This window comes from Orcinus orca, chromosome 8 (assembly GCF_937001465.1).
Source record: "Orcinus orca chromosome 8, mOrcOrc1.1, whole genome shotgun sequence".
Lineage (NCBI taxonomy): Eukaryota > Metazoa > Chordata > Mammalia > Artiodactyla > Delphinidae > Orcinus > Orcinus orca.
In genome coordinates, this window is record NC_064566.1 from 53,226,353 (window position 1) to 53,241,512 (window position 15,160).

Sequence of the window (15,160 nt, forward strand, 5' to 3'; positions counted from 1 at the left end):
TGGGATTTAAATTAGGCCTGACTTAAAAATTCATTCTCTTTCTGCTGTACCACACTGGTATATACATGTAGTCCTTGGTAACCACTCAGCCCACATTGGAATAAATGCCATTTCTATTTTGTGATACCTGTGGGACTACTGATAAAGGTAACCCTAAAATGTTAGTTATATCTACAAACATGCTTCATATTTTTTACTATTTATTCAGTATATACTTTCTGGTATGTTTCTTTTAGAGAAACAATTCTACATTTTTCTTTTTCAGATTAAAAAAAAAGCAAAACAGCTCTTCCCTTATTTTGCATACTATACTTTATTTTGTGTTCTTTTATAGTGACCAGAACAATGCATGCAATGAATATTTTGCTTAACTAAATTCTAACCTGCTACAAATTCTGTTTTATTTTTATTTTTTTTCTTTTGTTTTAGGGCTGGTCTTAATTAAAACTCATGAAGTACTGACTTGTGGCTTAGGGTCTTTCTCCTCTCTTTTAGTACCAAATGCTTGTTGCCTTTAGCCTGGCTAACCAGCCCTGCCCTGAGGCACGTACTCTTTCTATCTTGCTACATGCCGGAGTTGGCTCTCTGTGTATAGATTATGATATTAAGCACTTGTTTATGTTGTGTGGGGGTGGGGCTTCTTAACATTAGAGTTGCAGGGCTATAGGCTTGTAGGGGAGGGGTTTTTTTTGGCCAGAGAAGATGGCCTTCATCATGCTTTTCAGTTCACACATTCCTTAGGTGGTTGTTTTCTTAAAATACCCAGCTGTGCTTATGTCTAACTTACCCTAATTTCAGAGAGTTAGCATTCAGGTGCCTTCTTACAAAGTTGGTTATGTTGGTATCGCAGAGAACAAGAGAAAGAGAAAACATTTTTCTAAGCCAACTAGACACTTAATATCCTGTAGAAAGTCACTTATGAAATAGGTATAACAAGTAACAGGCTACTAGAAAATCAGATATAATAGAATTACAAACTTTTAGAGGAAAGCAAGGCTAAGATGTGTTAGGTTAATAGCCAGAATCACTGAGGTTCATTGATTGGTCATCTGCTTTCTAGCAGGCATCGTTCTTAGTGTTAAGCATCCAGAGATGAGTCAGATAAGGTTCTTAGACCCGGTAAACTGATGATCGGTGAATAGCTGCACTATGGGAGTATGTTTAAGAGGTATGTAGACAGACCTGGATAGAGTCAGGGAATGGATGACTTTTGAAAGAAATTTTTTTACAGGTTAGGTTTTTTTGAGTTATAATTTACATACAATAAAATTTACCCTTTTAATGTATACAGTTCAATGAGTTTGACAAATGTATGAAGTAAGTAACCATCACTACAATGAATAATGCTGCTGTGAATATTTAAATATAGGTCTTTGTGTTGATGTAAGTTGTCATTTCTCTTGAATAAATACCCAGTATTGGAATTTCTGGTTCTAATGGTAAGTGCTATGTTGAAATTTATAAGAAACTGTGAAACTCTTTTTTCAGGGTGACTGTCATTCTGCCTTCCCATCAGCAATGTATGATAGTTCCTTATCTTTGTAAGGGCTTATTATTGTCAGTCTTTTTAATTTTCACTATTCTGATAAAGTGGTATCTCATACTGATTTTAATTTTCCTAATGATGAAATGATGTTGTGCATTTAAAAAATACGTTTATCTGCCATCAATCCCCCTACCTTCTTTTTTTGTGAAATGTTCATTCAGATCTTTTGCCCATTTTTTATTTGCTTGATTGATTTCTCATTATTGTGACTTGTAAAATTTCTTTAGGTGTTCTGTATGAGTTAGTCCTTTATGAGATATATATTTTCCAAATATTTTCTGCTAATCTGTGGCTTGTCTTTTCATTTTTTTTAAGTGTCATACTTTTTTTTTTACATGGATCATCATAGCATCTTTCTTTTTCTTTTTTTTTTTTAACATCTTTATTCGGGTATAATTGCTTTACAATGGTGTGTTAGTTTCTGCTTTATAACAAAGTGAATCAGTTATACATATACATATGTTCCCATATTTCTTCCCTCTTGCATCTCCCTCCCTCCCACCCTCCCTATCCCACCCCTCCAGGGGGTCACAAAGCACGGAGCTGATCTCCCTGTGCTCTGCGGCTGCTTCCCACTAGCTATCTACCTTATGTTTGGTAGTGTATATATGTCCATGCCTCTCTCTCGCTTCGTCACAGCTCACCCTTCCCCCTCCCCATATCCTCAAGTCCGTTCTCCAGTAGGTCTGTGTATTTATTCCTGTCTTGCCCCTAGGTTCTTCATGACATTTTTTTTTCTTAAATTCCATATATATGTGTTAGCATACGGTATTTGTCTTTTTCTTTCTGACTTACTTCACTCTGTATGACAGACTCTAGGTCTATCCACCTCATTACATATAGCTCACTTTCGTTTCTTTTTATGGCTGAATAATATTCCATTGTATGTATGTGCCACATCTTCTTTATCCATTCATCCGATGGTGGGCACTTAGGTTGTTTCCATCTCCGGGCTATTGTAAATAGAGGTGCAATGAACATTTTGGTACATGACTCTTTTTGAATTTTGGTTTTCTCAGGGTATATGCCCAGTAGTGGGATTGCTGGGTCATATGGTAGTTCTATTTGTAGTTTTTTAAGGAACCTCCATACTGTTCTCCATAGTGGCTGAACCAATTCACATTCCCACCAGCAGTGCAAGAGTGTTCCTTTTTCTCCACACCCTCTCCAGCATTTATTGTTTCTAGATTTTTTGATGATGGCCATTCTGACTGGTGTGAGATGATATCTCATTGTAGTTTTGATTTGCATTTCTCTAATGATTAATGATGTTGAGCATTCTTTCATGTGTTTGTTGGCAGTCTGTATATCTTCTTTGGAGAAATGTCTATTTAGGTCTTGTGCCCATTTTTGGATTGCGTTGTTTGTTGTTTTGTTATTGAGCTGCATGAGATGCTTGTAAATTTTGGAAATTAATCCTTTGTCAGTTGCTTCATTTTCAAATATTTTCTCCCATTCTGAGGGTTATCTTTTCGTCTTGTTTATGGTCTCCTTTGCTCTGCAAAAGCTTTGAAGTTTCATTAGGTCCCATTTGTTTATTTTTCTTTTTATTTCCATTTCTCTAGGAGGTGGGTCAAAAAGGGTCTTGCTGTGATTTATGTCATAGAGTGTTCTGCCTATATTTTCCTCTAAGAGTTTGATAGTGTCTGGCCTTACATTTAGGTCTTTAATCCATTTTGAGCTTATTTTTGTGTATGGTGTTAGGGAGTGATCTAATCTCATACTTTTACATGTACCTGTCCAGTTTTCCCAGCACCACTTATTGAAGAGGCTGTCCTTTCTCCACTGTACATTCCTGCCTCCTTTATCAAAGATAAGGTGACCATATGTGCATGGGTTTATCTCTGGGCTTTCCATCCTGTTCCATTGACCTATCTTTCTGTTTTTGTGCCAGTACCATACCGTCTTGATAACTGTAGCTTTGTAGTATAGTCTGAAGTCAGGGAGCCTGATTCCTCCAGCTCTGTTTTTCGTTCTCAAGATTGCTTCCCCTATTCAGGGTCTTTTGTGTTTCCATACAAATTGTGAAATTTTTTGTTCTAGTTCTCTGAAAAATGCCATTGGCAGTTTGATAGGGATTGCATTGAATCTATAGATTGCTTTGGGTAGTAGAGTCATTTTCACAATGTTGATTCTTCCAATCCAAGAACATGGTATGTCTCTCCATCTATTTGTATCATCTTTAATTTCTTTCATCGGTGTCTTATAATTTTCTGCATACAGGTCTTTTGTCTCCTTAGGTAGGTTTATTCCTAGATATTTTATTCTTTTTGTTGCAATGGTAAATGGGAGTGTTTTCTTGATTTCACTTTCAGATTTTTCCATCATTAGTGTATAGGAATGCCAGAGATTTCTGTGCATTAATTTTGTATCCTGCTACTTTACCAAATTCATTGATTAGCTCTAGTAGTTTTCTGGTAGCATCTTTAGGATTCTCTATGTATAGTATCATGTCATCTGCAAACAGTGACAGCTTTACTTCTTTTCCGATTTGGATTCCTTTTATTTCCTTTTCTTCTCTGATTGCTGTGGCTAAAACTTCCAAAACTATGTTGAATAAGAGTGGTGAGAGTGGGCAACCTTGTCTTGTTCCTGACCTTAGTGGAAATGCTTTCAGTTTTTCACCATTGAGGATGATGTTGGCTGTGAGCTTGTCACATATGGCCTTTATTATGTTGAGGAAAGTTCCCTCTATGCCTACTTTCTGCAGGGTTTTTATCATAAATGGGTGTTGAATTTTGTCAAAAGCTTTCTCTGCATCTATTGAGATGATCATATGGTTTTTCTCCTTCAATTTGTTAATATGGTTTATCACATAGATAGATTTGCGTATATTGAAGAATCCTTGCATTCCTGGAACAAACCCCACTTGATCATGGTGTATGATCCTTTTAATGTGTTGTTGGATTCTGTTTGCTAGCATTTTGTTGAGGATTTTTGCATCTATGTTTATCAGTGATATTGGCCTGTAGTTTTCTTTCTTTGTGACATCCTTGTCTCGTTTTGGTATCAAGGTGATGGTGGCCTCGTAGAAGGAGTTTGGGAGTGTTCCTCCCTCTGCTATATTTTGGAACAGTTTGAGAAGGATAGGTGTTAGCTCTTCTCTAAATGTTTGATAGAATTTGCCTGTGAAGCCATCTGGTCCTGGGCTTTTGTTTGTTGGAAGATTTTTAATCACAGTTTCAATTTCAGTGCTTGTGATTGGTCTGTTCATATTTTCTATTTCTTCCTGATTCAGTCTTGGCAGGTTGTGCATTTCTAAGAATTTGTCCATTTCTTCCAGGTTGTCCATTTTATTGGCATAGAGTTGCTTGTAGTAATCTCTCATGATCTTTTTTATTTCTGCAGTGTCAGTTGTTACTTCTCCTTTTTCATTTCTAATTCTATTGATTTGAGTCTTCCTTTTTTTTTTGATGAGTCTGGCTAGTGGTTTATCTATTTTGTTTATCTTCTCAAAGAACCAGCTTTTAGTTTTATCTTTGCTATTGTTTCCTTCATTTCTTTGTCATTTATTTCTGATCTGATTTTTATGATTTCTTTCCTTCTGCTAAGGAAGGGTTTTTTTGGTTCTTCTTTCTCTAATTGCTTTAGATGCAAGCGTAGGTTGTTTATTCGAGATGTTTCGTGCTTCTTAAGGTGGGCTTGTATTGCTATAAACTTCCCCCTTAGAACTGCTTTTGCTGCATCCCATAGGTTTTGGGTCGTTGGGTCTCCATTGTCATTTGTTTCTAGGTATTTTTTGATTTCCTCTTTGATTTCTTCAGTGATCACTTTGTTATTAAGTAGTGTATTGTTTAGCCTCCATGTGTTTGTATTTTTTATAGATCTTTTCCTGTAATTGATATCTAGTCTCATGGCATTGTGGTCAGAAAAGATACTTGATACAATTTCAATTTTCTTAAATTTACCAAGGCTTGATTTGTGACCCAGTATATGATCTATCCTGGAAAGTGTTCCATGAGCACTTGAGAAAAATGTGTATTCTGTTGTTTTTGGATGGAGTGTGCTATAAATATCAATTAAGTCCATCTTGTTTAATGTATCATTTAAAGCTTGTGTTTCCTTATTTATTTTCATTTTGGATGATCTGTCCATTGGTGAAAGTGGGGTGTTAAAGTCCCCTACTATGAATGTGTTACTGTCGATTTCCCCTTTTATGGCTGTTAGTATTTGCCTTATGTATTGAGGTGCTCCTATGTTGGGTGCATAAATATTTACAATTGTTATATCTTCTTCTTGGATTGATCCCTTGATCATTATGTAGTGTCCTTCTTTGTCTCTTCTAATAGTCTTTATTTTAAAGTCTATTTTGTCTGATATGAGAATTGCTACTCCAGCTTTCTTTTGGTTTCCATTTGCATGGAATATCTTTTTTCATCCCCTTACTTTCAGTCTGTGTGTGACTCTAGGTCTGAAGTGGGTCCCTTGTAGACAGCATATATATGGGTCTTGTTTTTGTATCCATTCAGCCAATCTGTGTCTTTTGGTGGGAGCATTTAGTCCATTTACATTTAAGGTAATTATAGATATGTATGTTCCTATTCCCATTTTCTAAATTGTTTTGGGTTCGTTACTATAGGTCTTTTCCTTCTCTTGTGTTTCTTGCCTAGAGAAGTTCCTTTAGCATTTGTTGTAAAGCTGGTTTGGTGGTGCTGAACTCTCTCAGCTTTTGCTTGTCTGTAAAGGTTTTAATTTCTCCATCAAATCTGAATGAGATCCTTGCTGGGTAGAGTAATCTTGGTTGCAGGTTTTTCTCCTTCATCATTTTCAATATGTCTTGCCAGTCCCTTCTGGCTTGCAGAGTTTCTGCTGAGAGATCAGCTGTTAACCTTATGGGGATTCCCTTGTGTGTTATTTGTTGTTTTTCCCTTGCTGCTTTTAATATGCTTTCTTTGTATTTAATTTTTGACAGTTTGATTAATATGTGTCTTGGCGTATTTCTCCTTGGATTTATCCTGTATGGGACTCTCTGTGCTTCCTGGACTTGATTAACTATTTCCCTTCCCATATTAGGGAATTTTCAACCATAATCTCTTCAAATATTTTCTCAGTCCCTTTCTTTTTCTCTTCTTCTTCTGGAACCCCTATAATTCGAATGTTGGTGTGTTTAATGTTGTCCCAGAGGTCTCTGAGACTGTCCTCAGTTCTTTTCATTCTTTTTTCTTTATTCTGCTCTGCAGTAGTTATTTCCACTATTTTATCTTCCAGGTCACTTATCCATTCTTCTGCCTCAGTTATTCTGCTGTTGATCCCATCTAGAGTCTTTTTCATTTCATTTATTGTGTTGTTCATCATTGTTTGTTTCATCTTTAGTTCTTCTAGGTTCTTGTTCAATGTTTCTTGCATTTTCTCCATTCTATGTCCAAGATTTTGGATCATCTTTACTATCATTATTCTGAATTCTTTTTCAGGTAGACTGCCTATTTCCTCTTCATTTGTTAGGTCTGGTGCATTTTTATCTTGCTCCTTCATCTGCTGTGTGTTTTTCTGTCTTCTCATTTTGCTTATCTTATTGTTTTTGGGGTCTCATTTTTGCAGGCTGCAGGTTCGTAGTTCCCGTTGTTTTTGGTGTCTGTCCCCAGTGGCTAAGGTTGCTTCAGTGGGTTTTGTCGGCTTCCTGGTGGAGGGGACTAGTGCCTGTGTTCTGGTGGATGAGGCTGGATCTTGTCTCTCTAGTGGGCAGGTCCACGTCTGGTGGTGTGTTTTTGGGTGTCTGTGGACTTATTATGATTTTAGGCAGCCTCTCTGCTAATGGGTGGGGTTGTGTTCCTGTTTTGTTAGTTGTTTGGCATAGGTTGTCCAGCACTGTAGCTTGCTGGTCGTTGAGTGAAGCTGGGTGCTGGTGTTGAGATGGAGATCTCTGGGAGATTTTCGCTTTTTGATATTATGTGGAGCTGGGAGGTCTCTTGTTGACCAGTGCCCTGAAGTTGGCTCTCCCACCTCAGAGGCACAGCACTGACTCCTGGCTGCAGCACCAAGAGCCTTTCATCCACACGGGTCAGAATAAAAGGGAGAAAAAGTAGAGAGAAAGAATAGGAAGGGAGGAAGGGAGGAAGGGAGGAAGGGAGGAAGGAAGGAAGGAAGGAAGGAAGGAAGGAAGGAGAAAAGAAGGAAAGAAAGGAGGGAGGGAGGAAGGAAGGAGGGAAGGAAGGAAAAAAGAAAGAAGATACAGTAAGATAAAATACAGTATAATAAAGTTATTAAATTAAAAAATAATTATTTAGAAAAAAAAAGGACGGGTAGAACCTTAGGACAAATGGTGGAAGCAAAGCTATACAGACAAAGTCTCACACAGAAGCATACACATACACACTCACAAAAAGAGGAAAAGGGGAAAAAAAATCATAAATCTTGCTCTCGAAGTCCACCTCCTCAATTTGGGATGATTCGTTGTCTATTCATGTATTCCACAGATGCAGGGTACATCAAGTTGATTGCGGAGCTTTAATCCGCTGCTTCTGAGGCTGCTGGGAGAGATTTCCCTCTCTCTTCTTTGTTCTCACAGCTCACAGGTGCTCAGCTTTGGATTTGGCCCCGCCTCTGCATGTAGGTCGCTGGAGAGCGTCTGTTTTTTGCTCAGACAGGACGGGGTTAAAGGAGCCGGTGATTCGGCGGCTCTGGCGCACTCGGGGGGGGGGGGGGGGGGAGGGAGGGGCACGGCGTGCGGGGCGGGCCTGCGGCGGCCGAGGCCAGCGTGACGTTGCACGAGCCTGAGGCGCACCGTGCGTTCTCCCGGGGAAGTTGTCCGTGGGTGCCGGGAACCTGGCAGTGGTGGGCTGCACAGGCTCCCCGGAAGAGAGGTGTGGATAGTGCCCTGTGCTCGCACACAGGCCCCTTGGTGGCGGCAGCAGCAGCCTTAGCGTCTCCTGCCCGTCTCTGGGGTCCGCGCTTTTAGCCGCGGCTCGCGCCCGTCTCTGAGGTCCGTGCTTTTAGCCGCGGCTCGCGCCCGTCTCTGGAGTTCCTTTAAGCAGCGCTCTTAAACCCCTGTCCTCGCGCACCAGGAAACAAAGAGGTAAGAAAAAGTCTCTTGCCTCTTCGGCAGGTCCAGACTTTTCCCCGGACTCCCTCCCGGCTAAGCGTGGCGCACTAATCCCCTGCATGCTGTGTTCACGCCGCCAACCCCAGTCCTTTCCCTGCGCTCCGACCGAAGCCCGAGCCTCAGCTCCCAGCCACGCCTGTCCTGGCGGGTGAGCAGACAAGCCTCTCGGGCTGGTGAGTGCCGGTCGGCACCGATCCTCTATGCGGGAATCTCCCCGCTTTGCCCCCCGCACCCCTGTTGCTGCGCTCTCCTCCGCGGCTGCGAAGCTCCCCCGTCCTCCTCCCGCAGTCTCCGCCCGCGAAGGGGCTTCCTAGTGTGTGGAGACCTTTCCTTCTTCACAGCTCCCTCCCACTGGTGCAGGTGCCGTCCCTATTCTTTTGTCTCTGTTTTTTTTTTTTTTCTTTTGTCCTACCCAGGTACGTGGGGAGTTTCTTACCTTTTGGGAGGTCTGAGGTCTTCTGCCAGTGTTCAGTAGGTGTTCTGTAGGAGTTGTGCCACGTGTAGATGTATTTCTGGTGTATCTGTGGGGAGGAAGGTGATCTCCGCGTCTTACTCTTCCACCATCTTCCCAGCCCCTCCCTTTTTCTCTTGATTACTCTGAATAGAGATTTATCAGTTTTATCAGCTTTTCAAAGATCTAGTGTTTGGTTTTGCAATATTGTGTTTTATAAGAAATATATATATATTTGATGCACAGTTCTTGGCTCACTTCTAGAACTCTTGGAATTTACTAAGTATTGAATGTGATAAAGATGTCTTTTGTTATGTTAATGAGGTGACTTTTGAAAAGCATCTAAGGGTGGGGGCTGGTTGCCTATGGAGCAACCATGTGATAAGAGGATTAGAGGATTGGAACTTTCAGTCCCACCGTCTGACCTCTTGGGAGAGGAGAGGGATTGGAGGTTGAATCAATTGCCAGTGGTCAATGATTTAATCAATCATGCCTGTGTAATAAAGCCTCCATAAAAACTCCAAAGGATGGGGTTCTGAGAGCTTCTGAGTTGGTGAACACATAGAGATTGGGCAGTATGGTGCACTTTGAGAGGGCATAGAAGCTTTGTGCCCTTTCCCCATACCTTGCCCTATGCAGCTCTTCTATTTGGCTGTTCCCTGAGTTACATTCTTAATAAACTGGTGATCAGTAAGTAAAATATTTCTCTGAGTTCTGCGAGCCACGCTAGCAAATTAATCGAACCTGAGGACTAGGTTGTGGGAACCTCTGATTTACAGCCAGTTGGTCAGAAGTACAGGTAACACCTGTACTTGGGATTGATATTCTAAATTGGAACCTCTAATCTGTAGCCAGTTAATTAGAAGCACAGATTGCAATCTGGGTCTTTGACTGGCCTTCCATGTGTGTGGGGCAGTCTTGTAGGACTGAACCCTTAACCTGTGGAATCTGATGCAGGCCTGAGAGCAGGACACCCTGCTGGTGTCCAAGAATTGCTTATTGTTGGTGTGGGAACTACCCACCCACCCCATTGAAATTGGGTTGCAGATCACCGAAAGAGGTTTCACTTATTATTTTTTTCAATTTCATTGATTTCTGCTTTTTTCCTTTTTTAAAAAAATATTTATTGGGGCTTCCCTGGTGGCGCAGTGGTTGAGAGTCCGCCTGCCGATGCAGGGGACACGGGTTCGTGCCCTAGTCCGGGAAGATCCCACATGCCGTGGAGCGGCTGGGCCCGTGAGCCATGGCCGCTGAGCCTGCGCGTCCGGAGCCTGTGCTCCTCAACGGGAGAGGCCACAACAGTGAGAGGCCTGCGTACCGGGAAAAAAAAATAAAATAAAATAAAATAATTTATTTGGCTGTGCCAGGTCTTAGTTGCAGCATGTGGGATCTAATTACCTGACCAGGGATCAAACCTGGGCCTCCTGCATTGGGAGCGCAGAGTCTTAACCACTGAAGCACCAGGAAAGTCCCTCGTTGGTTTCTGCTTTTACTCTTATTATTTTCTTCCTTTTGCCTGCTTTGGGTTTAATTTGTTCTAATTTGCTAGTTTCTTAAAGTAGGATTCCTGGATTACTGATTTGAGACTTCTCTTTTCTAAAGTAAGCATTTAATAAATTTTCCTCTAAGCATTGCTTTAGCTGTGACCCACAATTTTGATACTGCATTTTCGTTTTTGTTCAATTTGAAATATTTCCTAATTTCTCTTTTATTTCTTCTTGACCGAAGGGTTATTGAGAGGTATGTTGTTTAATTTTCAAACATTTGTGGAGTTTTCAGATATCCTTCTTTTGTTGATTTCTACTTTAATTCTGTCGTGTTTAGAGAAAATCGTGTTATTTTAATCCTTTTAACCTTTTTGAGATTTATTTTATGGTCTGTCTTGGTAAGTGTTTCATGTACATATCATGTGTATTTTGCTGTCATTTGAATGGACAGAGTGATGATGCAGCTTGCCCACAGTAGCCGGAGCTACAACTACAAGCCAATTTCCTGAGTAGCCTTTAGAGACAAGAGAGTTAATCAGGAAGTTTTCCCCAGAAGTCATGAACTAAAGTTGGTTTTGACTTGAATTTTGATGACAAAGAAGCAGAGGAGTTTGAAAATAGCTCTATTCAAGGTGGGAATTTGGAGAATTTGTTGATAATGCTTATATGGGACACTTGCGGTGGCAGAAGTTCTTGTACTTAGTTTAAGTGGTTAGAACTTTGTATTAATACCAACAGCGATTGTATACTCTTCCAGTGTTTGGGTATCTTTTTACATTCATACAATCATTTTACATGCACCCAGTGACTTTGGGCCTTTTGAAGGTCATGTGAGCAAGTATTATTTTCCTGTCAGTATTTAACTGAGAAAACAGAAGCTCAGAGAAATTAAGTAACTTGTTAAAGGTCACACAGTGATTGGTGGATTTAGGCTATTATTTGTTCCATTGCTCAGACTTTATTTATTATTCATTTCACCAACTTTGATTATCTGTCTTTAAAAAGTGTGCCTTTTTTCATAGAGGGATCAAAATACAAGATTGTGGTTGAATTAAAAGGCTCTATATTCTGTAGTCTCCATATTAAGATTCTGACACGTTTTGGGGTCAGTAATCTATAATTAATGATAAAGGATAGTAAGTAGTATGGAGTATCATGCAGCCTGTTTTGTTAATTTTCTTTATTAATTGGGAACAAAGGGCTCTATGGTTGACTGATTCTGATTTTTTCCCCCAGTATTGTTTGTGTCTAACTTCCGAAAGTACTTTCATATCCAGTGATAATTGGATTCATTTCATCTGTATGACACCACTATAAAACAGAACAAGGAGTGTTTCTGCTTTTGGCTGATGAGGGATTTAAAGCATGGCCCATTAACATTGATTAGCGATTATATATTGAGTAGAGTGCTAGGCACTAGGGCTATAAAGTCAGAGTTCCTTATGAAGCACTAGAAGGTTGGAATTAGAACTCAGATCACTTCAGTTTTTTTTCTTTTTAAGCCCAGTATCTTTTCAAGTCCTAGAAACATGTTGTGTCATATTTTTCAACAAGTTAATTTAATGCCCATCTTTATGAGGCGTATGCTTTGAAAACTTTACCTTCATGTTAGATTCACTCCTGCCCATGATCTCACCCCACCCTTTCTTTAAATGGCATGTATTTTTCTGATTTTAAAAGTGATCCATGTACTTTGTGGACAATTTGGAAAATTTTGAAAAGCACAGAGAGGAGAATAAAAAATTATGTACACTCCTTCTGCCCAGCTGCAACCATTGTTAACATTTTGATGCATATGATTTTATTTAATCTTTTTTCTCCTGAGGTATATATGTATGTAAAATATTCTATGTTTGTAAAATTTTGAGTTTCTTCTAATCTTAAAACTGATTTCGTAGTGCTTTCTCTTTTTCTCTCATAAAATGAAACACTTCTTGAAATTGGTTTATAGTTTTCATTATAAGTTTATTATTGCAGGCCCATCTTTTGGTATTGTATTCAGTTAAGTAAATGCTGTAGGTAAACAGGGAGCATGTGATTAATTTTGCTTTAGTAATAGATTTAGCAGGTATGGAAGTCAAATAAATGTTCACAGGAATCTTCTACTGCTGGCTTTGACCTTTCTATCTCTAGCTAGAAAGAAGAGATGAAATATTCTATTCTGGTAATCCCCCACTTGAACCCTCGCATTAATCCTTCACTGCAGAAGCAATTAAAATTTTTTTAGCCACAATTCTTTCTGATCAAGTAACTAAATCTGTTTTTATAGACTTTATACTATTTTGAGTTTAAAAAAAAATCTTAGTTCTTCAATTTTAAAAGTTTTAATTCTCCCACCTTTTAGGTGAAGTTTAATTCGAGGTTGGCACTGACTGAAGCTCGAATCAGTTGCATTTGAAAGAGAGTAGTAGACAGAAAATAATTAGACTTTTAAAGACTTTGAGGATTGGATATTATCTTTAAACTGTCTTTTTGAAATTAGAAAATAATATTTATCTTTTATGTTTTTTCTAGGGCTTCATGTTTTTTAAAGCACTCTAATAGACTAACTGGGCTGTGTTTTCTTTGAGATCAGAGAATGTAGAGTGTGCCTCTGAATCCCCTATGCTTAAGGAATATGCTTTCTGTAACAACCTCAAGAAGTGTTTGTGAAAAATGTGTGTGAATGATGGTGCCTGTGATCTTATGTGATGATTTTGCGAGGACTTTGACTAAAGCAGGAAACTCTAGATTGATCACCTGGTCTTATGATAAGTGTTTTGTTTTCTGCTGGCTTGTTAGACGTAGCCAACCTATTTCTCAACATTGAAGTAGGTCCTGTCATTTTCTAATCACATTAAAACTTGATTGGAATGAGATGAACTAATAATGTGTTTTCCTCCTCTCTTAGATTCATGCCCGCAACCAAAATGAAATAATTTTTGGGCTGAATGATGGCTATTATGGTGCTCCATTTGAACATAAGGTAAGGGGATTTGCATAACACTGTGAGTTTTGTTTAGTGCAGGTGTGCTTTGATGTATCAGGTAAAAGCTCTGTGTAAATAGAATCATATTTTAAGTATCATTGTAAGTTTGTTTAGTGTGGCTTAGGGTGAATGCTTAAAGTGAAAACTCATTTTGTAACCACATCAACACATCTTTTCTAAATCCAGATTATATTAATTTTCCTAAGAGAAAATCTTATGTAGCTGTTTTCTACATAATTCTTTAGAGGTTAAGGAAGAATAATGAATTTTAATTAAGTGTAATACAATTTTATTAACTGTTTCAGAAATCTTTTACAACTTTGAATAAATTTAAGAAACCTGAGGCAAGTTATATTGTAGTCATTTATATTATAGTCTGTACTGTCTCTGTATCTAAAGGTGATTAGAGAAAGGAGAGGTATTTACCAAGTACCTGCTATCTGTGGCACCATGCCAGGCGCTTCATGTTCTTTATCCTACTTAATACTAGCCACAAACCAATGAGGTGAATTTTCTACATTATTTCCTCTTGGTGATCATGTTGTTTTCTAATTCTTGGTTGTCTGAAATGCTATTGCTAGAATGCTTCATTCATTCAACAGCTATTTACTGAGCACCTGCTGTACCTCAGCTACTGTGCTCTAAGTGCTAAGGGTACAATGGTGAGCAAACAGATTTTTTTTTCCCTGCTGTCATGGAGTGTATGAGGGAGACAAGCCCTGATAAGGTAACCTGATAGATAACTATATAAACACAATGTTGGTGGGTGCTATAAAAGCATGTGATGAGGATCTTACCTACTCTAGTGGCTCAAGAGAGTTCTACGGGGACTTGACTTTTAAGGTTACAATCCAGAGGATGAATAGAAATGAACAATGTGGAGGGATGGAGGCTGAACAGAGAGAGCATTCCGGGTAGAGGAGGGTAACATGTTGGAAGGCTGTGAAGTGCTAGGGGAAGTGGTGAGTTTTCGGGACTGAAGGAAAGTCTGGGTGATAAGGGAGAAGGATACCAGAGGAGGGTGGAGAGGTAGACAGGGACCACATAACACAGAACCTTTTGAAGGGTTTTATCCTAAGAGCAGTAGCATGTGTTGAAGGATTTTTAGCGTGGCAGAGATATAATTAGATTTGTGTTTTAATAATTTCACTCTGGCTGCTTTAAGGACTGATTGTAGAAGAGGCAAGAATATATGTGGGAAGACAGTAAGAAGGATCTTACAGTACAGAGGGTAAGAGATTTGATACTTTGAAACAGGTTTATGGTAGAATAGCAGGTAGATTTAGGAAAGTTTTAGGAGGTAAAATCAGTAGGACTTGGTGATGGTTTGAATTTAGGGTGTAGGGAAAAAGAAGGTGTTAAAGGATGACTTTCGGGTTTCTGGCTTAGATGAAGTAACCAGATGGATGAAGGTGCCAGGCACTGAGAGAACTAAGGACACTGGAGGAAGACAGCTTTGTTGGAGGCAGATCGTGAGTGAGTTGAGATTTGATCACATGGGCTTTGAGATACCTTCAAGATATCCATGTGTAAAGTAGGCATTTGGATTAGATGAGTCTGGAGTTCAGAGGAGAGAAGTAGGTTAGAGATTTAAATATAGAAATATAATAATGGCAAATAGTTATTGAAATCGTGAGTTCAGATAAGATAGACCAGTGACAAGCTGTAC

At 39.2% G+C, this 15,160-nt stretch overlaps 1 protein-coding gene across 9 annotated transcripts in view; it reads left to right on the top strand.

The window, feature by feature from the left end:
* Positions 1-15,160, top strand: part of UVRAG (UV radiation resistance associated) — a 373,872-nt gene that overhangs the window by 98,813 nt on the left and 259,899 nt on the right. For all 9 annotated transcript variants that reach the window (XM_049714244.1, XM_049714243.1, XM_049714245.1 and 6 more), the window contains one exon: positions 13,414-13,488. In XM_049714244.1, coding sequence (XP_049570201.1) covers positions 13,414-13,488 — 75 coding nt within the window. The remainder of the gene's footprint in view (positions 1-13,413; positions 13,489-15,160) is intronic.